Source organism: Salmo trutta, chromosome 38 (assembly GCF_901001165.1).
Source record: "Salmo trutta chromosome 38, fSalTru1.1, whole genome shotgun sequence".
NCBI classification, from domain to species: domain Eukaryota; kingdom Metazoa; phylum Chordata; class Actinopteri; order Salmoniformes; family Salmonidae; genus Salmo; species Salmo trutta.
The window spans coordinates 5,241,676-5,268,612 of NC_042994.1; the positions used below are offsets into that span (position 1 = coordinate 5,241,676).

General features: G+C 46.0%; 1 protein-coding gene across 1 annotated transcript in view; it reads left to right on the plus strand.

Annotated features, from left to right (window-relative positions):
• Nucleotides 1–26,937, plus strand: part of LOC115177921 (microtubule-associated serine/threonine-protein kinase 1-like) — a 48,664-nt gene continuing 21,727 nt past the window's right edge. Inside the window, exons 1-9 of the mRNA XM_029738915.1 lie at nt 1–13; nt 502–577; nt 1,594–1,666; nt 9,381–9,541; nt 10,585–10,660; nt 11,671–11,880; nt 12,117–12,218; nt 20,061–20,193; nt 25,627–25,697. Coding sequence (XP_029594775.1) covers nt 1–13; nt 502–577; nt 1,594–1,666; nt 9,381–9,541; nt 10,585–10,660; nt 11,671–11,880; nt 12,117–12,218; nt 20,061–20,193; nt 25,627–25,697 — 915 coding nt within the window. The remainder of the gene's footprint in view (nt 14–501; nt 578–1,593; nt 1,667–9,380; nt 9,542–10,584; nt 10,661–11,670; nt 11,881–12,116; nt 12,219–20,060; nt 20,194–25,626; nt 25,698–26,937) is intronic.

Below are 26,937 nucleotides of genomic sequence, written 5' to 3' on the forward strand. Positions count from 1 at the left end.
ATGAAGTGGTGTGGTATATGGCCAATAGCCCACGGCTAAGGGCTGTTCTTATCCACAATGCAACGCAGAGTGCCTGGACACAGCCCTTAGCCGTGGTATATTGGCCATATATCACAAACCCCCGAGGTGCCTTATTGCTATTATAAACTGGTTACCAACGTCATTAGAGCAGTAAAAATAAATGTTTTGTCATACCCGTGATATACTGTCTGATATACCACAGATATCAGCTAATCAGCATTCAGGGCTCAAACCACCCAGTTTATAATAACAGTTAATAGCTCTATTTACAGTGATGTATAATGGGCCAGTTTGGTTCTTTGTAGCTCAGTTGGTAGAGCATGGTGCTTGTAAGGCCCGGGTAGTGGGTTCAATTCCCGGAACCACCCATACTTAAAATGTATGCATGCATGACTGTATGTTGCTCTGGGATAAACATTTTCTGCTAAATATATTAACTATTATAATTGGCACTTCATTTTGTTTCCTGTCTCTCCACAGGAAGTAGTCCATTTGGACAGCCCAAGAACTTCTCCCCCAGTGGCCCTGCACACTTCTCATTTGCCTCCTCTAGAAGGTAAATAGCGTTTGGAATACTCAATACATCTGCTGTTTACATATAAAGAGATTATATCAAGTTATATAAAGGGATTAAAAACCAGCAAACGCTCTTGGCAGGTCCCTTTTTATGATCCTATAATCTAATCTAGCAGCAATATCTCTAAATCAGATAATCCTACAACAACTAAAAAGCCTTTGGCTACACTGCATAAACAAAACACATTGTCATAACCAATACCGCCATAGTAGCAATCAACTGGCCATTATTTTTTGAAGGAATATTGTGGTTTTGTGGGCAGGCAGGATAGTAGAGAGGGAAAAGACAGAGAGAGTTGCTGAAATAGCAGTAGGGCTGGATTTGAACCCCTGCTGCAGCCGTATATGTGCTCCAGAGGCAGTAGCTTAGAACCGCTAGACCACCCTAGGCCTCGACTGACCATTTATTTAAGCAGTGACAATATTCCAGTGGCACACACACAGTGAAAGGGAATTCAGTAAGGTTATTTACACCATTATGCTGGACAGAGACAATTTCCCCTCTTTGCACTCCCCCTGTCACATGGCATGACAAAGTGTGTGTGTGTGTGTGTGTGGTGTGTGTGTGTGTGTGTGTGTGTGTGTGTGTGTGTGTGTGTGTGTGTGTGTGTGTGTGTGTGTGTGTGGTGTTGTGGTGTGTGTGTGTGTGTTTATGTGCGCGCACAGAACGGATGGGCCTCTGAGTGCCAGGATGTAGCCAAAACCAACATCCCTCATGACTCCATCAGTATCAGACAGATAGAAGGACCCACAGAGAGAGGGAGAGAGATATGTGTAGCAGGTCCCCAGGGAAGCAGAGGAAAGGAAGGGATTATTGGCGCAAAAGGCAATCCAGGAGGTGTGAAAGAAATGTGAAACATTAAGCTTTCTGACTTTTTGGACAGAAGGAACTATCTATTGTAACACATGACGCAATTCTTCCTGCTCTCTTCCTAACCCCCCCCTCTCTCTCTCTCTCACTCCCACCCTACCCCTCTCTCCCTCTCTCTTTTGCAGGGCGGACGGTCGAAGATGGTCCCTGGCCTCTCTCCCCTCCTCTGGATATGGCACCAACACACCCAGCTCAACGGTAACTACAACTGACCCATTTTTACACAGACGGTAAAATGTGTAAGAACGTGTAAGAACAACAATCTCTAATGACAGTTGTCCTTATTATCATTTATTGTCCTAACTATTTATGTTGTTTCATCTGTGTCTGAAACGGACAAAAGAAAACTCAAATAAAAAGACTAAAATCATTGTAATAACTCGTCCATTTGAACACCACACTCTAGAGGTTCTTTCATATTACCAACATGACATGATCTAGCAGCATGGAGCTCTTTGACCTTATTATCAGAGTTACTGTTCCTTTCCTCAAGGCACTTCCATTGCTTCATGCCTTGGTCCCTGATTTGAGTAGACTTGACAGTTGAAAGCAGGACAGAGGAAAAACTATCCAGTCTTTTTCTTCATAATAACCACCATATAACTGTTAAAGGGGCAATCTGCAATTCAAACCATAATCAGTGGAAGTAGTAATTGCAGATTGCTCCTTTAAGTCATGACACATCTGATAGGGCGAAAATCATTTTTTATTCTAGCTCTCATTCATGCAAATTACATTAGTGAAACTTGACATTCCATGCATGAATATGTATTTATACGCTAGAATGTATTTCCATATATTAAATGATGCCCTGCTTGGTATGCAAGATGCCATTAGGAAACTCATGTTCTGTGGAGTTGATGTTCTACTTGTTTTGTTCTGCTCTTAAAACGATTACACGGCACACTAGCAGCCTTCTGGTGCCATGTGCAGGTACACACACACACACACACACACACACACACACACACACACACACACACACACACACACTGACAGACACACACACACACACACACTGACAGACACACACACACACACACACACACTGGTAGACACACACACACACTGACAGACACACACACACACACACACACACACACACACACACACACACTGGCAGACACGCACACACACACATTTACAGACACACACACTGATAGACACACACACTGACAGACATACGCACACATACACACACACACACACTGGCAGACACATACACACACACACACACATACACACACACACACACACACTGGCAGATACACACACACACACACACACACACACACACACACACACACACACACACACACACACTGACAGACACACACACACACACACACTGACAGACACACACACACACACACTGGTAGACACACACACACACTGACAGACACACACACACACACACATATACACACACACACACACACACACTGGCAGACACGCACACACACACATTTACAGACACACACACTGATAGACACACACACTGACAGACATACGCACACATACACACACACACACACTGGCAGACACATACACACACACACACACACATACACACACACACACACACACTGGCAGATACACACACACACACACACACACTGACAGACAGACACACACTGACAGACGCACACACTGACAGACACACACACTGACAGACACACACACTGACAGACACACACACTGACAGACATACACACTGACAGACACACAGACAGACACACACACACAGACACACACACACACAGACAGACACACACACACACACACACACACACACACTGACAGATACACACACTGACTGACAGACAGACACACTGACAGACATACACACACACTGACAGACGCACACACTGACAGACACACACACTGACAGACGCATACACTGACAGACACACACACACTGACACACACACACTGACAGACACACACACTGACAGACACACACTGAGACAGACGCACACACTGACAGACGCACACACTGACAGACACACACTGACAGACAGACGCACACACTGACAGACAGACACACACACTGACAGACAGACACACACACACTGACAGACAGACACACACACTGACAGACACACACTGACAGACACACACACACTGACAGACAGACACACACAGACAGACACACACACTGACAGACAAACACACACTGACAGACAAACACACACAGACAGGCACACACACAGACAGACACACACACTGACAGACAGACACACACACTGACAGACACACACACACTGACTGACAGACACTGACAGCCAGACACACACACTGACAGACAGACACACACACTGACTGACAGACACACTGACTGACAGACACACACACTGACAGACGCACACACTGACAGACGCACACACTGACACACTGACAGACACACACACACACACTGACAGACGCACTCACTGACAGAAGCACACACTGACAGAAAGACACACACACAGACAGACACACACACTGACAGACACACACACTGACTGACAGACACACACACTGACAGACACACACACACTGACAGACAGACAGACACATAGTGACAGACACACACACACTGACAGACAGACACACACACACACTGACAGACAGACACACACACACACTGACAGACAGACACACAGTGACAGACACACACACACTGACAGACACACACACACTGACAGACACACACACACTGACAGACAGACACACAGTGACAGACACACACACACTGACAGACACACACACACTGACAGACAGACAGACAGGCACACACACTGACAGACGCACACACACTGACAGACGCACACACACTGACAGACGCACACACACTGACAGGCACACACACTGACAGACACACACACACTGACAGACAGACAGACACACAGTGACAGACACACACACAGTGACAGACACACACACACTGACAGACAGACAGACACACAGTGACAGACACACACACAGTGACAGACACACACACACTGACAGACAGACACACAGCGACAGACAGACAGACACACACTGACAGACCCACCCCTCCCACACACGTACCAAAGCCTTCCCCTCTATAATTTGTGCTGTAGATCTCAGCTGAATAGTTAAAAGGTCCCATCTCGCTAGTGAACATGGATCTATCCCATAATACTACCCATGCAGAACAGAACTAAAAATAAACCAGCGGCTTGGATCAGATCGGTTGCTAAGATGTACGTTCATAACCTGAGAACGTGTGTGTGTGTCCTGGATGGGTGTGTGTGTGTGTGTGTGTGTGTGTGTGTGTGTGTGTGTGTGTGGGGTGTGTGTGTGTGTGTGTGTGTGTGTGTGTGTGTGTGTGGGAGATAATAAAGTAGAAACAGAAAGTCAACCGGTCTTAAAAACATTTCCTCCTCTGTCCATTGCTATCATTCAGTTAGCTAAACTGAGGGATGGAGTGAGAGATGGAGTGAGAGATGGAGTGAGGGATGGGGGGATACAGACAGAGATTGAAAGAGAATACAGAAAGAGTCAATGAATAGTGAAATGTGTGTAAGAGAGAGAGAGGGGGAAAGAACGAGAACACCCCCCCATCCCCACACACCCACACCCCCACACACCCACACACACCCCCCCCACCCACACACACACACACCCCCCCACCCACACCCACACACACCCCCACACCCACACACACCCCCCCACCCACACCCACACCCCCCCCCCACCCACACCCACACACACCCCCCCACCCACACCCACACACACCCCCCCCACCCACACCCACACACCCCCCCCCACCCACACCCACACACACCCCCCACCCACACCCACACACACCCCCCACCCACACCAACACACACCCCCCCCACCCACACCCACACCCCCCCCCCCACCCACACCCACACACACCCCCCCACACACACCCACACACCCCCACACACACACACCCACACCCACACCCACACACCCCCCCCACCCACACCAACACACACCCCCCCACCCACACCCACACACACCCCCCCCCACCCACACCCACACACACCCCCCCCACACACACCCACACACACACACACACCCCCACACACACACACCCACACACACACCCACACACACCCCCCCACCCACACCCACACACACCCCCCCACCCACACCCACACACACCCCCACACCCACACACACCCCCACACACACCCACACACACACCCACACACACCCCCCCCACCCACACCCACACACACCCCCCCACCCACACCCACACACACCCCCACACCCACACACACCCCCACACCCACACACACCCCCCCACCCACACCCACACACACACACCCACACAACACCACACACACACCCCCACACCCACACACACCCACACACACACCCACACACACACCCACACACACCCCCCCACCCACACACACCCCCCCACCCACACACACCCCCCCCACCCACACCCACACACACCCCCACACCCACACACACCCCCACAACCCACCCCCACACCCACACACCCCCCACACCCCCCCCCCCCCCCCCCCACACACCCACACACACACCCACACACACCCCCCCCCCCCCCCCCCCCCCACACACACACACACCCACACACACCCCCCCACACACACCCACCCACCCACACACACCCCCCCACACACCCACCCCCCACACACCCACCCACACACACACACACACACACACACAACCCCCCACACACACACACCCACACACACACACCTACCCACCCACACACACCTACCCACCCACACACACCCCCCACACACACCTACCCACCCACACACACACACCCCCACACACACACCCACACACCCCCCCCCACACACCCACCCCCACACACCCCCCCACACACACACCCACACCCCCCCCCCCCCCCACACACACACCCACACACACCCCTCCACACACACCTACCCACCCACACACACACACCCCCACACACACACCCACACACACCCCACCACACACACCTACCCACCCACCCACACCTACCCACCCACACACACGCACCCACCCACACACACACACACCCCACACACAAACACACCCACCCACCCACACACACACACACCCCACACACAAACACACACACACACCCCACCCACACACACCCACAAACACCCCCCACACACCCACCCACACACACCCACACAAACACACTCCCACACACACACCTACTCACCCACCCACACACACACACATACACACACATACACTACCATTAATTGCAGTTTTGCAGTGCTGTTGACAGGAGGTGCTCTCCTCCCCTGTCCCCTCACCTGTCTCTTCTTCACCCCTCTCTCCCCTCTCCTCTCTTCTCTCCCCCTCTCCTCTCTTCTCTCCCCCTCTCCTCTCTTCTTTCCCCCTCTCCTCTCTTCTCTCCCTCTCCCCCTCTCTTCTCTTCCTCTCTCCCCTCTCCTCTCCTCTCTCCACCTTCCTCTCTTCTCTCCCCCGTCCTCTCTTCCTCCTGTACAGACATCAGTTTTCAGACCTCCTCCGGCTCTTACACGAACCATTACTTGCTTGATTAGCTACTGCAGGGTCCGCATACACAGAGGAGGTGAAAGGAGGGGATGAGGACAGAGGAGATGAAAGGAGGGGATGAGGGGAGAGGAGATGAAAGGAGGGGATGAGGACAGAGGAGATGAAAGGATGGGAGAGGAGATGAAAGGAGGGGATGAGGGGAGAGGAGATGAAAGGAGGGCAGAGGAGATGAAAGGAGGTGATGTGGGCAGAGGAGATGAAAGGATGGGAGGAGATGAAAGGAGGGGATGAGGGGAGAGGAGATGAAAGGAGGGGATGAGGACAGAGGAGATGAAAGGATGGGAGAGGAGATGAAAGGAGGGGATGAGGGGAGAGGAGATGAAAGGAGGGGATGAGAACAGAGGAGATGAAAGGAGGGCAGAGGAGATGAAAGGAGGTGATGTGGGCAGAGGAGATGAAAGGATGGGAGGAGATGAAAGGAGGGGATGAGGGGAGAGGAGATGAAAGGAGGGGATGAGGACAGAGGAGATGAAAGGAGGGGATGAGAACAGAGGAGATGAAAGGAGGTGATGAGGGCAGAGGAGATGAAAGGATGGGATGAGGGGAGAGGAGATGAAAGGAGGGGATGAGGACAGAGGAGATGAAAGGAGGGGATGAGAACAGAGGAGATGAAAGGAGGTGATGAGGGCAGAGGAGATGAAAGGATGGGATGAGGGGAGAGGAGATGAAAGGAGGACAGAGGAGATGAAAGGAGGGCAGGAGGACAGAGAGAGACACCTTTAAACCCAACCAAATCATGAGAAAACAAAACGATAATTACGTGACTCATTGGAAAGAATTTACAAAAAAACAGAGCAAACTAGAATGCTATTTGGCCCTAAACAGAGAGCACACAGTGCTAGAATACCTGACCATTGTGACTGACCCAAAATTAAGGAAGTCTTTGACTATGTACATACTCAGCGAGCATAGCCTTGTTATTGAGAAAGGCCACCAAAGGCAGACCTGGCTCTCAAGAGAAGACATTGAGAGCCAGGTCTCATTGCTCACAAAATGAGGTGGAAACTGAGCTGCAATTCCTAACCTTCTGCCAAATGTATGACCATATTAGAGGCACATATTTCCCTCAGATTACACAGACCCACAAAGAATTAGAAAAAAAATCTAATTTTGATATCTACTGGGTGAAATACCAGTGTGCCATCACAGCAGCAAGATGTGTGACCTGTTGCTACAAGAAAAGAAGAACCAATGAAGAACAAACACCATTGTAAATACAACCCATATTTATGTTTATTTATTTTCCCTTTTGTACCTTAACCATTTGCACAACATTACAACACTGTATATAAACATAATATGACATTTGAAATGTATTTTGGAACTTTTGTGAGTGTAATGTTTACTGTACATTTTTTGTTTATTTCACTTGCTTTGGCAATGTTAACATGTGTTTCCCATGCCAATAAAGCCCCTTAAATTGAATTGAATTGAGAGAGAGGAAAAGGGAGAGGGGGAGCGAGGAAGAGAGGAGGGAGAGATGGAGAGAGGAAGTAAGACAGACTTAATGGAGTAAGAGAGAGAGAAAGAGAAAGAACCACAACAGGGGAGGACATAATACTTTCCCTCTATCCTGCTATCTCTCCTTCCTTGTATCCCTCCTTCAGTCCACCCTACTCATCCTCTCATCTCCCTATGTGTTTAATTGATAATGTTGATGTGCATTTAGCAATTTGAAGTGGTTTGGATTGGAACCAGAAGTAGGCCAGGTTCTAATGGATTTCATGGCAGAAATCATTGTTTAACCTCCCAACACACACACACACACACTCACACACTCACGAACACACACCATCTCCCCATCCCTATGGGAGACGTGTTCATTAAAGCCCTTGATTGATCCAGCCTGGTTTTTCCTGTAGCTCTAGAACAGAAAAACACGTTTGTTTAAGAGTAGGGTCTGCTAGTGCTAAGACCCCTGAGGCGCCACTTTAGCTTGTTGTCCAGTTGTAGTTTTCAGTCTCTTAGAATTGGTCTATTTTCTCTCTCTCTTCATCACACTCTTTCTCCCTCCCACTCTCTTTTCATCACATTTTTTGTTTTGTGATATTGACGTTTGTCCAGCAGCCAAGAAGCTCTGCATCTAACACATTATTTGTACAATAAAGGCTTATTAATGCTTGAGGGCTCACTCTCTGCGCCTCTCTCCATCTCTCTCTCCATCTCTCTCTACCCCTCTCACTTCCCCACTTTCTCTCTCTGTCTCTTTCTCTCTCTTTCTTTTATGGAACATCATGAGGTATGATTGTTTCTTGCTGTTGTTACTGTACATTGACATTTCTAATTACTCTCTCCCTTCCTCCTCCTCCCGCTCCCTCTCTCCCTCTCCCACCCTCTCTCTCCTGCTCTCACCTTATGTCTTTCCTCTCTCCCCCAGTCCTCCTCCTCGTCACAGGAGCGGCTGCACCAGCTGCCCTTCCAGCCCACCATGGATGAGCTGCACTTCCTGTCCAAGCACTTCGGCAGCACCGAGAGCATCACCGACGACGACGGGGGCCGCCGCTCGCCACACGTGCGCCCCCGCTCCCGCAGCCTCAGGTTAGAGGGGTCAAGGGTCAGGGAAAGGGGTGGGGATACTAGTTTCGCCCTGTGTATCTCCTCGAAGCTTTATACACAAAGATATGAATACAAACCCAATCTCCTAACAAACTCCTCTGCTTTACAGTTGGTCTCTCTCTGTCTCTCTCTCTCTCTCTCTCTGTCTGTATCTCTCTCTCTCTGTGTCTCTGTATCTCTTTCTTTCTCACTATCTCTTTCTTTTTCTCTCTGTCTCTCTCTCTCTCTCTCTCTCAGCATGCCCCTCTCTAGAGTTCCCTGTGGTCTTTATACAAGTCAGTATCCTCCAGGCGGTCTCCAGAGTGCATGTGTTTCTCCATTAGCTTGTCCTTCTCTCTTCTGTCTACCCAGTGATGAGTTCATGGAGACTTCTAGACCAGACTAAAATATCTGCTCCATACACAGCAGACCTGGGTTCAAAAGAATGTACATTTTCTTTCAAGAACTTTATCTGCAATTGATTAAACTTGTCTGACGCAATGGAACCAATGGAGTAGTCCCAAAAATGTGTAAGCCCCACCCATCTGGCACTCCAGGAAGCTCCAAGTATTAAACATATCTTAAATACTATTTGAACCCAAGTCTTGTATTAGTGCTTGGCATGGTTGCATGTAGCTTGTTCCAATGGGGTCTGGCGGTCTCCTCTCTTGATGCACTGTAGAATGATGGAGTAACTTCCTGTGTCTTTAACAATGCTCCTCCTTGATTGAGGAGTGGGGTCCTAATTAGTGCATCCATTAGAGGGAGACGGAGTGTTCAGAATTCCTGATTGGTTGATTTTAGAGAGAGACTGAAAGTGATGCTATCTCTGATTGGCTGATTTACATAATGTACAGACAGGGGTCTACACGTACGCGCACACACACACACACACACACACACACACACACACACACACATGCACACACTGGGTCCTGGCTGCTGCAAATTAAGCCTGCATTCAAGTGAAACATTTAAAAATTGATTGTCTATCACTCTTTCTTGTCAATCTTCCTCTCTGTCTCTGTCTCGTTCTCTCTCTTCAGCCCGGGGCGCTCACCGTCTTGCTATGACAACGAGATAGTAATGATGAACCATGTCTACAAGGAGCGCTTCCCCAAGGTCAGTACACACACACACACACAAACACGGTCGCACGCACAACTCGTACACAGAAATGCACACACGTATGCAGGTACGCATACACACCCGCGAAGATACACACACACACACGCACAAACACACACACGCACACACGCACACACACACACACACACACACACACACACACACACACACACACAGTGGCCCTATCCCATAACATGAATGGGAATTGAAGCAGTGCTAACCGCAGTGTCACTGACTGCCTGCACAGTTTTACTTGCATCTGCATAAAAACACAACAAGATGGTTGCAACCGTCGCATCCCCAAAATGGAGACTGACATGTCATGCAGTGACTGATCCAAAATGGCCCCAGAGAGCCACTTAGACAGAGCCCAGCTCAGTGCAGTTTCTCTCTCTAATACAGCATATCTCCCCATCCACTGTTGCAACCACTTCTGGCTTTGTGTTGACCGATATCAATGACTTACAGGCTGTATGACAGGCAGGCAGCCGCTGTGGTAAAGCTGCAAACCAAACAGAAGCAGACAAACAGAGAAAAGGTATTACTCACATCACATACTATAGTAGTACAAACACTAAGGTATGGAGAGATTTATTTGGATTCAGCAGTTTGCTCATGGTGTCTGTTTGTTTGACTATATTGCTAGTCTCATAATAGAATACTGATCACATGGACTTCACATGGAGGTCAATGGGCGGGTGAACCACGCTCGCGTGTTAAGTAACCTTACCTGAGTCCTGAAGACTTGTGTTGGCTCCTAGGCTTTAGCTCAACACACCAACACAATCTTGTAGCTGGTAAAAGGCCTGGGTCGAACCCCATCGGTCCTGTATTGATAATATGTAGTCTATGCTGTATATGTGTCAGCTGCGCAGATGAAGGGACATTGATAGCTTCTCCCCTGAAAGGCTTTATCTCAGTTGGTTAACACTGTCTTGTGGCCTGGGTTCGAACCCCAGTCACTCACCTATAGTCTATTCCACCATGTTGTCCTCTTCTCCCAGGCTACAGCCCAGATGGAGGAGCGTCTGTCAGAGTTCATCCAGAACTTCTCCCCGGAGAGCGTGCTGCCGCTGGCTGACGGGGTCCTCAGCTTCATCCACCACCAGATAGCAGAGCTGTCCAGAGACTGCCTGACCAAATCACAGGACGGACTCATCACAACGGTGTATTTCTTTGAGCTGCAGGAGAATCTGGAGAAGATGCTCAACGACGTGAGTCATCATGCATCGTTGCAAACACATGCGGACGCACATACACAGCACATATACATGCTCACACACACACACACGCACCCCTAGTCTTCCTCTTCTGGTCTTCCAAAAGTAACTGTCATTCAATTTTATTGGTGCAGAACCTATTAATTGCTAAGAATTTGTTTATCGCTGTCCCTGGTGCTGAAGCCCTCTCTTTCTTTCTCTCTCTCTCTCGCTCTCACTCTCGCTCTCAGGCCTATGAGCGTTCTGAGAGCTCTGAGTTGACCTTCGTCACTGAGCTGGTCAAAAAGCTCTTCATCATCATATCTCGTCCCGCCCGTCTCCTGGAATGTCTGGTGAGCTCTATTACAGCTCTATTACAGGTCTATTACAGGTCTATTACAGGTCTATTACAGCTCTATTACACCTCTATTACAGCTCTATTACAGCTCTATTACAGGTCTATTACAGGTCTATTACAGGTCTATTACAGGTCTATTACAGCTCTATTACAGGTCTATTACAGGTCTGTTACTAGGGACATTGAATGTTCAGGCTGCGACAATTCTAGAGCACCTGGTTCAAATGGGTTTCAGAGCAGTTCACTCTCTAAATAGTTCAATGAGTTAGAAATATGTGGAATTGTTGCAATAGCTTGTGAGTGGGCAATATATACTGTACTGTCATCCCTTAATTGACATGTTGAATTATTTTGTCATATAAAATGATTTCATATTGCGCTAATTCCCCTAATGTGGAAAGTGTGTTAACTACCTTGTACAAGCTTGAATTTTCAACACATGAATTGAGTAGAATTACACATCTTTTTACCTCAGATTGGTGATGTTAATATCAAGATTATACTAAATTGATTTTGCTTTAAAAAAAGTTGCTGGCCACAAACAAATCCACCTATTTGACAGTCAAGCTCGCACTCAAATTAAACCCCTGTCACTATGTAGGTCTACCTGTGAGGTGATGATTTGTTGAAATGTTCCAGTCAAAGACGTGTTATGTTTCCTTTTCGTATTGGCCATCTATTGTAAATGTGACACAAAGAGATGAGTTGATAAATGGCTGCTACAGGTTCTCATCGATCGACAGCTATATGTAGTTTACCCAAGTTAGTTGTGGTTTTATCTTTTAGAAGAGCGCTAACGGTACACGTCACCCCGGTTATTGTCCCAGTTCCATTGATCTTTATAGACAACAGTGATGTGATTCATTTGCGCTAGCTTTTGTTTACAGTAGAACAAGCCAATCAAAGTGTTGGTGTGTGTGCAGTTTATAAGCTACTCATTTAGCTAAATATAACTAATCTGAACACAAGTGTGACATATGTATGTGTTGGGACTAATGTCTATGTTCGGCCTTCAAAATATCACAACTTATTACAGCATATTGATTATGAATTTGGACATTTAAAACCAAATTCATAATCAACAACAGGTAGCAGGAACAGTAACATTTTCAACTTATGTTTTAGGAATATAAATGATACTTTCAGCATCATTTTTCAACAGGATTCTACTTAATCACGTAAAAACTAATGAATGAACCCCAAAACGTGCTTTTGGTTTATTGATTTTGATAATATAGCTGAAATCGTGAAAAATATTTGTTTTGCCTACTATTCCAAATGGCGCCCTATTCCCTATATAGTGCACTACTTTTGGACCAGGCCCCATAGGGATCTGATCAAAGGAAGTGCACCATGTAGGGAATAGGATGCCATTTGGGACATACCACATTCCATACTGTTCATCCCCTGTAATCTGTCTCCCTCTCTCATTTTTCACTGTAGCTAAATCAACAATACTAGAGGCTAACTTTATGACAGATTGTGTGGTTTATTTAACTAAAACACATCCCTTGTTTTCATAGATATAGGTCAAAGATGTCTTTATATGAGTCATTACATACACAGCATTATGTTAAATGCCTAAGGATATTTTCCTAACTGTAAAACGTCCACCAACGTACACTGCTGCCATGGACCAACACCACATTCAATGACAGTTGAAATTAACTCCTCCAACTGTCCAGTTGGCATTCAAAGCTATATGTACATAAGTCACTGGAGTGTCCCTGGATTTACACACTCTGATTGATGGCTTCTCCTGCCTGTCAAACGCTAGGTCCCGCCTCCTTCTGCCGTTGCGTCTCATCTTCCCGTTGCCAGGGCGACCGGCGGAAGAGGTCGATAGGGTCAGGCTGGATGCTTCTCCTTGTGTCAGTTATGTGAGAAAGAGTGAGAGGGAAAAGGTAGACGAGGATGGAGGGAGAGAGAAAGTGAAATGGAGGGGGGAGAGTGAGAGCGAGGGAAGGAAAGATGTAGGGAAGGATGGAGGGAGAGAGAAAGTGAAATGAAGAGGAGAGAGAGAGAGGAGAATGGAAGAGGTAGGGAAAGGTAGAGAGAGAGAGGAGAGAGAAAGTAAAATGGAGGGGGAGAGAGAGCAAGAGAAGGAAAGATGTAGGGAAGGATGGAAGCAACCAATCTGGGAGAGAGAAAGTGAAATGAAGGGGAGAGATGGAGAGAGAGAGAGGGAGGAGAATGAAAGAGGTAGGGAAAGATGGAGGGAGAGAGGAGAGAGAAAGTGAAAAGGAGGGGAGAGAGAGAGAGGGGGGTTGAGTTCATTTGGCATTCTAGTCACAGTCTCCTCTGATTTGGTGAAATGTCAGAGCCATGGTGGGAGAACATTATCCCACATAGAGGTACATAGAGCAGAGTAGAACTCTGTGCCGAGAGGTTCACTCCCACAGAATCAAGTACAAGACTTATATTAGTCTTATATTGTGTCTCTAATCTATGATCACTCCACTCATCATAGTTGGCAATCCAGGGAATTTTGTACATTTACTCAAAGAATGTCACGCCCTGACCTGAGAGAGACGTTTTTCTCTGTTTAGTTAGGTCAGGGTGTGATATGGGGTGGGCATTCTATGTATTTTATTTCTATGTTTTGGCCAGGTATGGTTTCCAATCAGAGGCAGCTGTCTATCGTTGTCTCTGATTGGGAACCATACATAGGCAGCCTTTTCCCACCTGTGTTTCGTGGGTAGTTGTTTTCTGTTTTGTGTTTTACCTGACAGAACTGTGCGCTTTCGTTTCCATTGTTTATTATTCTGTTTAAGTGTTCTGATTTAAAGAAATAATTCTGAACACGTGCCACGCTGCATCTTGGTCCCCTCATTGCGACGGTCGTTACAAAGAAATATAATCTATTCTAGTCCTTCTATTTCTATGGGTTCACTCCTCTCACCTGTATCTTAGTTGGCAAGGCCAGGGAACAGTTGAACATCGGAACACTGAAACCAGGAAATGACCTTCCCCTCCCAGCCCCAGGTGCACTGGTTTCTAATAACAGTGTTATATCCCTCCACAAAGGGTGAATGAAAGAGATGCCCAGAGGACAGAATAAAATGCTATGTTAATCAGCTGTAGGGCTTATTGGAGCAGCAATTCAAAGTTACGACCATGTTAGTACCCAGCAGTGTATTAGCTCCTTATTTCACCCTATAGGATTCCCCATGTTAAACTCAAAACAGCACACACAGTACCGTACACAATGGCAGTCGATGTGGCAGATTTTGTCTGTTACACTCTATATTGTCCCCCCTCTTCTCAATACCACAGACAGTACTGTCAATATTGTCTCCCCTCTTCTCAATACCACAGACAGTATTGTCAATATTGTCCCCCCTCTTCTTAATACCACAGACAGTACTGTCAATATTGTCTCCCCTCTTCTCAATACCACAGACAGTACTGTCAATATTGTCCCCCCTCTTCTCAATAACACAGACAGTACTGTCAATATTGCCCCCCTCTTCTCAATACCATAGACAGTACTGTCAATATTGTCTCCCCTCTTCTCAATACCACAGACAGTATTGTCAATATTGTCCCCCCTCTTCTCAATACCATAGACAGTACTGTCAATATTGTCCCCCCTCTTCTCAATACCATAGACAGTACTGTCAATATTGTCCCCCCTCTTCTCAATACCACAGACAGTACTGTCAATATTGCCCCCCCTCTTCTCAATACCATATATCCTGACCAACTTGCCCTCCAAATACACCTCTGCTGTTTTCAATCAGGATCTCAGCAATCACTGCCTCATTGCCTGTATCCGCTATGGGTCTGCGGTCAAACGACCACCCCTCATCACTGTCAAACACTCCCTAAAACACTTCTGCGAGCAGGCCTTTCTAATCGACCTGGCCCGGGTATCCTGGAAGGATATTGACCTCATCCCGTCAGTCGAGGATGCCTGGTCATTCTTTAAAAGTAATTTCCTCACCATCTTAGATAAGCATGAAAATGCAGAACTAAGAACAGATATAGCCCTTGGTTCACTCCAGACCTGACTGCCCTCAACCAGCACAAAAACATCCTGTGGTGGACTGCAATAGCATCGAAAAGTCCCCGCGATATGCAACTGTTCAGGGAAGTCAGGAACCAATACACACAATCAGTCAGGAAAGCAAAGGCTAGCTTTTTCAAGCAGAAATTTGCATCCTGTAGCTCAAACTCCAAAAAGTTTTGGGACACTGTAAAGTCAATGGAGAACAAGAGCACCTCCTCCCAGCTGCCCACTGCACTGAGGCTAGGTAACACGGTCACCACCGATAAATCCATGATAATCGAAAATTTCAATAAGCATTTCTCAACGGCTGGCCATGCCTTCCTCCTGGCTACTCCAACCCCGGCCAACAGCTCCCCCCCCCCCCCGCAGCTACTCCCCCAAGCCACCCCAGTTTCTCCTTCACACAAATCCAGATAGCAGATGTTCTGAAAGAGCTGCAAAACCTGGACCCGTACAAATCAGCTGGGCTAGACAATCTGGACCCTCTCTTTCTAAAACTATCTGCCGCCATTGTTGCAACCCCTATTACCAGCCTGTTCAACCTCTCTTTCGTATCGTCCGAGATCCCTAAATATTGGAAAGCTGCCACGGTCATTCCCCTCTTCAAATGGGGTGGCACCCTAGACCCAAACTGTTACAGACCTATTTCCATCCTGCCCTGCCTATCTAAAGTCTTCGAAAGCCAAGTTAATAAACAGATCACTGACCATTTCGAATCCCAACGTACCTTCTCCGCTGTGCAATCTGGTTTCCGAGCCGGTCACGGGTGCACCTCAGCCACGCTCAAGGTACTAAACGATATCATAACCGCCATCGATAAAGGACAGTACTGTGCAGCCGTCTTCATCAACCTAGCCAAGGCTTTCGACCCTGTCAATCACCGTATTCTTATCGGCAGACTCAACAGCCTTGGTTTTTCGAATGACTGCCTCGCCTGGTTCACCAACTACTTTGCAGACAGAGTTCAATGTGTCAAATCGGAGGGCATGTTGTCCGGACCTCTGGCAGTCTCTATGGGAGTACCACAGGGTTCAATTCTCGGGCCGACTCTTTTGTCTGTAGATATCAATGATGTCACTCTTGCTGCGGGCAATTCCCTGATCCACCTCTACGCAGACGACACCATTCTGTATACTTCTGGCCCTTCCTTGGGCACTGTGTTAACAAACCTCCAAACGAGCTTCAATGCCATACAACACTCCTTCCGTGGCCTCCAACTGCTCTTAAATGCTAGTAAAACCAAATGCATGCTTTTCAACCATTCGTTGCCCGCACCTGCCCGCCCGGCTAGCATCACCACCCTGGACGGTTCCGACCTAGAATATTTGGACAACTATAAATACCTAGGTATATTTATACAAAGCCTCCTTCACTCACGGCGCCAAACTTACCCTAGTAAAACTGACTATCCTACCGATCCTCGACTTCGGCGATGTCATCTACAAAATAGCTTCCATTACTCTACTCAGCAAACTGGATGCAGTCTATCACAGTGCCATCCGTTTTGTTACCAAATCACCTTATACCATCCACCACTGCGACCTGTATGCTCTAGTCGGCTGGCCCTCGCTACATATTCGTTGCCAGACCCACTGGCTCCAGGTCATCTATAAGTATCTGCTAGGTAAAGCTCCGCCTTATCTCAGTTCACTGGTCACGATAACAACACCCACCCGTAGCACACGTTCCAGCAGGTATATCTCACTGATCATCCCCAAAGCCAACACCTCATTTGGCCTCCTTTCCTTCCAGTTCTCTGCTGCCAGTGACTGGAACGAATTGCAAAAATCACTGAAGTTGGAGACTTTTATTTCCCTCACCAACTTTAACCTCTCTGGGCTAGGTGGGACGCTTGCGTTATTCAAATACCTTAGAAATGCTATTACTTCAATTTCTCAAACATATGACTATTTTACACCATTTTAAAGACAAGACTCTCGTTAATCTAACCACACTGTCCGATTTCAAAAAGGCTTTACAATGAAAGCAAAACATTAGATTATGTCAGCAGAGTACCCAGCCATAAATAATCAGACACCCATTTTTCAAGCTAGCATATAATGTCACATAAACCCAAACCACAGCTAAATGCAGCACTAACCTTTGATGATCTTCATCAGATGACAATCTTAGGACATTATGTTATACAATACATGCATGTCTGTTCAATCAAGTTCATATTTATATCAAAAACCAGCTTTTTACATTAGCAGGTGACTAGCATGTGACTAGCATTCCCACCGAACACTTCCGGTGAATTTACTAAATTACTCACGATAAATGTTCACAAAAAACATAACAATTATTTTAAGAATTATAGATACAGAACTCCTCTATGCACTCGATATGTCCGATTTTAAAATAGCTTTTCGGTGAAAGCACATTTTGCAATATTCTAAGTAGATAGCCTGGCATCACAGGGCTAGCTATTTAGACACCCAGCAAGTTTAGCACTCACCAAAGTCAGATTTACTATAAGAAAAATGTTATTACCTTTGCTGTCTTCGTCAGAATGCACTCCCAGGACTTCTACTTCAATAACAAATGTTGGTTTGGTCCCAAATAATCCATTGTTATATCCAAATAGCGGCGTTTTGTTCATGTGTTCAAGACACTATCCGAAAGGGTAAATAAGGGTTACGAGCACGACGCATTTCGTGACAAAAAAGTTCTAAATATTCCATTACCGTACTTTGAAGCGTCAACCGCTGTTTAAAATACATTTTTATGCCATTTTTCTCGTAAAAAAGCGATAATATTCCGACCGGGAAATCGTTTTTTATTACAAAGAGAGTGAAAGTAAAAGCATGCTATCCCCTCATGCACGAGCCTCAGTCTGATGGCCCTCTGATAGTGCACTTGCCAAACGTGCTAGTGTGTTTCAGCCTGGGCCTGGAATTACGTCATTCAGCTTTTTCCCGGGTTCTGAGAGCCTATGGGAGCCGTAGGAAGTGTCACGTCATGCCAGAGATCCCCTGTTTTTGTTAGAGATGATCAAGGAGGGCAAGAAATGGTCAGACAGGCCACTTCCTGTAAGGAATCTTCTCAGGTTTTGGCCTGCCAAATGAGTTCATTTATACTCACAGACACCATTCAAACAGTTTTAGAAACTTTAGGGTGTTTTCTATCCAAAGCCAATAATTATATGCATATTCTAGTTACTGGGCAGGAGTAGTAACCAGATTAAATCGGGTACGTTTTTTATCCGGCCGTGCAAATACTGCCCCCTAGCCCCAACAGGTTAAACATCAGCTACCTGAGCTGTTAATCGATCGCTGCAGCTGTACATAGTCCATCTGTAAATTGCCCACCCAATCTACCTACCTCATCCCCATACTGTTTTTAGTTGATTTACTTTTCTGCTCTTTTGCACACCAGTATTTCTACTTGCACATCATCATATGCTCATTTATCACTCCAGTGTTAATCTGCTAAATTGTAATTATTTGCTCCTATGGCCTATTTATTGCCTACCTCCTCATGCCTTTTGCACACACTGTATATAGAATTTCTTTTTTGCTACTGTGTGATTGACTTGTTTATTGTGTTATTGGCTTGTTTATTGTTTACTCCATGTGTAACTCTGTGTTGTTGTATGTGTCGAACTGCTTTGCTTTACCTTGGCCAGGTCGCAGTTGTAAATGAGAACTTGTTCTCAACTAGCCTACCTGGTTAAATAAAGGTGAAATAAAAAAAATCAATGTACAGGAGTTCAATCCATAAAAGTCAATACTACATCAAGTTTATGTGGCAGACTGACAGCTTTTGTGTAACTTTATATATGGTTCCTTGTGTGTCACACCCTTTTTCACCACCCCCCCGTAGGAGTTCAACCCAGAGGAGTTCTATCACCTGCTGGAGGCAGCGGAGGACCACGCCAAGGAGGGACACCTGATGAAGACGGACATCCCTCGTTACATCATCAGCCAGCTGGGTCTGACCCGGGACCCTCTGGAGGGTGAGACACACATACATTTAATGAAGATGGACACTCCTTGTTACGTCAGGACACTCTAGAGCCCTCAACTCTGGAACCGCTTGGTTTTATTCCTTTCTTCTCCTCCAATCAGGGACTGATTTAGACCTGCGACACCAGGTGGGTGGAATTAATTATCAGGTAGAACGGAAAACCAGCAGGCTCCGGACCTCGTTGAGTAAGAGTTTAATACCCCTAGACTAGAGGGTGAGTAAGGGAGGGGGAGGGAGGGAAGTAGGATGATGAGAGGGAAGAGAGGAATAGAAAGAGAGATTGAGGGTTGGGACAGACCAGGGACCCTCTGGAGGGTGAGAGAGAAGGATGAGAGGGAGGAGGAGAGAGAGAGGAAGAGAGGGAAGAGATGAATGGAAAGAGACAGATTGAAGGCTGGGACAGACCAGGGACCCTCTGGAGGGTGAGAGAGAAGGATGAGAGGGAGGAGGAGAGAGAAGAGAGGAACAGAAATAGACAGATTCAGATGGCTGGGACAGACCAAGCACCCTCTGGAGGGTGAGAGAGATGTCGATGGGAGACATTTAATGAAGAAGAGAGTAAGGAAGAGAGGGATGAGAGGAACAGAAAGAGACATGCAGACAGCTGGGACTGACCTGCGACCGTGTGGAGGTTGGGATAGGGTGAGGGAGAGACAGTAGACGGAAACAGAAAGAGACATGCAGACAGCTGGGACTGACCTGCGACCGTGTGGAGGTTGGGATAGGGGGAGGGAGAGACAGTAGACGGAAACAGAAAGAGACAGATTTAGGGCATCATGTACCTGTAGAAGCCAAACAAGAGAAAATGAAAGATTGATGGTTGAGATTTCTCTACCCACATTTTGACAGCCACACTCCCCTCGGGTGTTTATTGTAGGTAATTAACTATAAAGCTATCGAAAATAACCTTAGAAAAAACAATAAATTTTGGCATGAGAAAAACAACAGCATCTTGGCATTGTAGCATGTGGGCAGTAATCCACCTGTCAACTAGCCTGGTCCCAGCTCTGTTTGTGCTGTCTCACCTTGTCATTGTCACACTGAACCTTGGCAAGACAGCACAAACAGACCTGTGACCAGGCTACCTGTAGACATTATTGAGACGCAGAGAGAACTCCCTTTACTGTTTATGAAGCCGGTCGCAGCACTGCACTCACTGTCATTAATCTACACACACACCCGCCCCCAAACTCCTTCTCTGACTCCTTCAATTCATTCCAGCTCCACTTCTCACAGTGGCACATCCATCACAAGCTGTTCATTAAGCTACACAATGTAAATGGGTTAGAAAGACTATTCAGAATCCGACTGGCTGCTCTTTGTCAGCTACCTTCAGTCTCGTTGAAGAAATATGACTTTGAGTTTTAGTGGGTTGCCTCGGCTAACAATGTGACACTTTTTACAAACCATCCCTTGGTTTAGCACCTTTCTGTTTTTCACCCACACAAATATTCACAGCTTGATCTCTCTTTCTCTCTCTCACACTCTTGTCTTCTCTCCCTCTCTTGGTTCCCCAAACACAACCATTTCGTTTTAGAAATGTTGTTACCAAGGTGACAAGAAGATATATTATTTTCACATCACTTTGTGTGACATCTAATTCAAATTAACTAGATGTTTACTTAAAGGTGCAATGCATCCGTTTTTATCTCAATATCAAATCATTGTTCAAAGATAATTTGTTTTAGCAAAGAGCACCGTCTGGAAGTGGTCTGAGTGGGAAGGGGAAAACTGAAAACGAGCTGTTATTGGTCTATTCACTCATTTACCAGCTCCATCCTACCAAAACAGGCTGAAATTTCAGGCGGTCGTTTCAAACAGCTCTAACACTAACTTTTACTCCAACTTCATAGTGTGGAAATATATACAGTGCTTTGGAAAGTATTCATGCCCCTTGACTTTTTCCACATTTTGTTATGTTAGTCTTATTCTAAAATTGATTAAATTGTTTTTTCCCTCTCTCATCATTCTACACACAATAGCCCATAATGGAAAAACAAAAACAGGTTTTTAGAATTTTTTGCAAATATATTAAACAATAAAAACTGAAATATCACATGTGCAGTCGTGGCCAAAAGTTTTGAGAATGACACAAATATACATTTTCACAAGTTTGCTGCTTCAGTGTCTTTAGATATTTTTGTCAGATGTTACTGCAGTATAATTACAAGCATTTCATAAGTGTCAAAGGTTTTTATTGACAATTACATGAAGTTGATGCAAAGAGTCAATATTTGCAGTGTTGACCCTTCTTTTTCAAGACCTCTGCAATCCGCCCTTGCATGCTGTCAATTAACCTCTGGGCCACATTCTGACTGATGGCACCCCATTCTTGCATGATCAATGCTTGGAGTTCGTCAGAATTTGTGGGTTTTTGTTTGTCCACCCGCCTCTTGAGGATTGACCACAAGTTCTCAATGGGATTAAGGTCTGGGGAGTTCCTGGCCATGGACGCAAAATATCGATAGTTTGTTCCCTGAGCCACTTAGTTATCACTTTTGCCTTATGGCAAGGTGCTCCATCATGCTGGAAAAGGCATTGTTCGTCACCAAACTGTTCCTGGATGGTTGGGAGAAGTTGCTCTCGGAGTATGTGTTGGTACCATTCTTTATTCATGACTGTGTTCTTAGGCAAAATTGTGAGTGAGCCAACTCCCTTGGCTGAGAAGCAACCCCACACATGAATGGTCTCAGGATGCTTTACTGTTGGCATGACACAGGACGGATGGTAGCGCTCACCTTGTCTTCTCCGGACAAGCTTTTTTCCGGATGCCCCAAACAATCGGAATGGGGATTCATCAGAGAAAATGACTTTACCCCAGTCCTCAGCAGTCCAATCCCTGTACCTTTTGCAGAATATCAGTCTGTCCCTGATGTTTTTCCTGGAGAGAAGTGGCTTCTTTGCTGCCCTTCTTGACACCAGGCCATCCTGTAGCTGGAAACGGCAGATTTTTTTATGGAATATCTACAGAGGCTCATTATCAGCAACCATCACTCCTGTCTTCAATGACACGTTGTGTTAGTTAATCCAAGTTTATCATTTTAAAAGGCTAATTGATCATTAGAAAACCCTTTTGCAATTGTTTTAGCACAGCTGAAAACTGTTGTGCTGATTAAGGAAGCAATAAAACTGGCCTTTAGACTAGTTGAGTATCTGGAGCATCAGCATTTGCTCAAAATAACCAGAAACAAAGACTTTCTTCTGAAACGCGTCAGTCTATTCTTGTTCTGAGAAATGAAGGCTATTCCATGCGAGACATTTCCAAGAAACTGAAGATGTATGTAGATAGTCCATAAAAAGATCTGCCGTTTCCAGCTACAATAGTCATTTACATCATTAAAAATGTCTACACTGTATTTCTGATCAATTTGATGTTATTTTAATGGACAAAAAAATGGCTTTTCTTTCAAAAACAAGGACATATCTAAGTGACCCCAAACTTGTGAACGGTAGTGTACATACTGTAAGTATTCAGACCCTTTACTCAGTGCTTTGTTGAAGCACCTTTGACAGCGATTACAGCCTCGAGTCTTCTTGGGTATAACGCTACAAGCTTGGCATACCTGTATTTGGGGAGCTTCTCCCATTCTTCTCTGCAGATCCTCTCAAGCTCTGTCAGGTTGGATGGGGAGTATTGCTGCACAGCTATTTTCAGGTCTCTCTAGAGATTTTCTGGCTGGGCCACTCATCAAGGACATTCAGAGACCTTCGCCCCAGTCTGAGGTCCTGAGCACTCTGGAGCAGGTTTTCATCAAGGATCTCTCTGTACTTTGCTCTGTTCATCTTTGCCTCGATCCTGACTAGTCTCCCAGTCCCTGCCGCTAAAAAACATCCCCACAGCAGGATGCTGCCACCACCATGCTTCACTGTAGGGATGGTGCCAGGTTTCTTCCTGACGTGATGCTTGGCATTTAGGCCAAAGAGTTCAATCTTGGTTTCATCAGACCAGAGAATCTTGTTTCTCATGGTTTGAGACCTTTAGGTGCCTTTTGGTAAATTCCAAGCGGGCTGTCATGTGCCCTTTACTGAGTAGTGGCTTCCATCTGGTCACTCTACAATAAAGGCCTGATTGGTGGAGTGCTGCAGAGATGGTTGTCCTTCTGGAAGGTTCTCTCATCTCCACAGAGGAATTCTGGAGCTCTTTCAGAGTGACCATCGGTGTAACAGGAGTGGACCAAAGCGCAGCGTGGAAAGTGTTCATGATATTGTTTATTAATCACCGAAACACTCAAACAAAATAACAAAGGAAAAAACGAAAATGCACAGTTCTGTCAGGCACAGAATGCTAAACAGAAAACATCTCACAAAACACAGATGGGAAAAGGCTGCCTAAGTATGATTCCCAATCAGAGACAACGATAGACAGCTGCCTCTGATTGGGAACCATACTCGGCCAAAACAAAGAAATAGATAACATAGAATGCTCACCCCACATCACACCCTGACCTAACCAAATAGAGAAATAAAACGGGTCTCTAAGGTCAGGGCGTGACAATCGGGTTCTTGGTCACCTCTCTGACCAAGGCCCTTCTCCCCCCATTGCTCAGTTTTGCCAGGCGGACAGTTTTAGGAAGAGTCTTGGTGGTTCCAAACTTTTTCCATTTAAGAATGATGGAGGCCACTGGGTTTTTGGGGACACTCAATGCTGCAGACATTTTTTGGTACCCTTTCCCAGATCTGTGCCTCAACACAATCCTGTCTCGGAGCTCTACGGACAATTCCTTTGACCTCATGGCTTGTTTTTTGCTCTGACATGCTGTGAGACCTTATATAGACAGGTGTGTGCCTTTCCAAATCATGTCCAATCAATTGAATTTACCACAGGTGGACTCCAATCATGTTGTAAAAACATCTCAAGGATGATGAATGAAAACAGGATGCACCTGAGCTCGATTTTGAGTCTCATATCAAAGGGTCTGAATACTTATGTAAAGAAGGTATTTCTGTTTTTATTACATTTGCAAAAATGTCTTAAAACCTATTTTTGCTTTGTCATTATGGGGTATTGTGTGTATATTGATGAGGGAAAACATTTATTTAATCCATTTTAGAATAAGGCTGTAATGTAACAAAATGTGGAAAAAGTCAAGGGGTCTGAATACTTTCCAAAGGCACTGTATATATAAAACATTGAAATCCCGTTTTATGACTGCACTGGGCCTTTAACATATTTGCAATGTTTTGTTCAGCACTCTCCCCATTATCCAGAGTGACTCACATGTCAAAGTGATTGTGTTATTGTAGAGAAAAACCTAAACAACCCTCTTTAAAGTGAATTGCCATTACATTGCTCAGGCTGTAACACAACAAAATGTGGAATAAGTCACTTTCTGAAGGCACTGTATGTATAAACAATGCTTTTGATCAGCAACAGTACACACCAGATACTGTATTGAGTGTTAAATCATGTGTTTTTGTCCAGACATTGTGAGCATGGACAACTACTATGACAGTGAAGGTCCCCACACCCCAGAGCCAGACGATTCTGCAGAGGTGAGGACCCTCCATCTCTAATGAGAAATACACTCACAGACACACCAGATCAGAGGTGAGGACCCTCCATCTCTAATGAGAAATACACTCACAGACACAGCAGATCAGAGGTGAGGACCCTCCATCTCTAATGAGAAATACACTCACAGACACAGCAGATCAGAGGTGAGGACCCTCCATCTCTAATGAAAAGTACACTCACAGACACACCAGATCAGAGGTGAGGACCCTCCATCTCTAATGATAAATACACCCACAGACACAGCAGATCAGAGGTGAGGACCCTCCATCTCTAATGAGAAGTACACTCACAGACACACCAGATCAGAGGTGAGGACCCTCCATCTCTAATGAGAAATACACTCACAGACACACCAGATCAGAGGTGAGGACCCTCCATCTCTAATGATAAATACACCCACAGACACAGCAGATCAGAGGTGAGGACCCTCCATCTCTAATGAGAAATACACTCACAGACACAGCAGATCAGAGGTGAGGACCCTCCATCTCTAATGAGAAATACACCCAGAGACACAGCAGATCAGAGGTGAGGACCCTCCATCTCTAATGATAAATACACCCACAGACACAGCAGATCAGAGGTGAGGACCCTCCATCTCTAATGAGAAATACACTCACAGACACACCAGATCAGAGGTGAGGACCCTCCATCTCTAATGATAAATACACCCACAGACACAGCAGATCAGAGGTGAGGACCCTCCATCTCTAATGAGAAATACACTCACAGACACAGCAGATCAGAGGTGAGGACCCTCCATCTCTAATGAGAAATACACCCACAGACACAGCAGATCAGAGGTGAGGACCCTCCATCTCTAATGAGAAATACACTCACAGACACACCAGATCAGAGGTGAGGACCCTCCATCTCTAATGATAAATACACTCACAGACACAGCAGATCAGAGGTGAGGACCCTCCATCTCTAATGATAAATACACCCACAGACACAGCAGATCAGAGGTGAGGACCCTCCATCTCTAATGAGAAATATACTCACAGACACACCAGATCAGAGGTGAGGACCCTCCATCTCTAATGAGAAATACACTCACAGACACACCAGATCAGAGGTGAGGACCCTCCATCTCTAATGATAAATACACTCACAGACACACCAGATCAGAGGTGAGGACCCTCCATCTCTAATGATAAATACACCCACAGACACAGCAGATCAGAGGTGAGGACCCTCCATCTCTAATGAGAAATA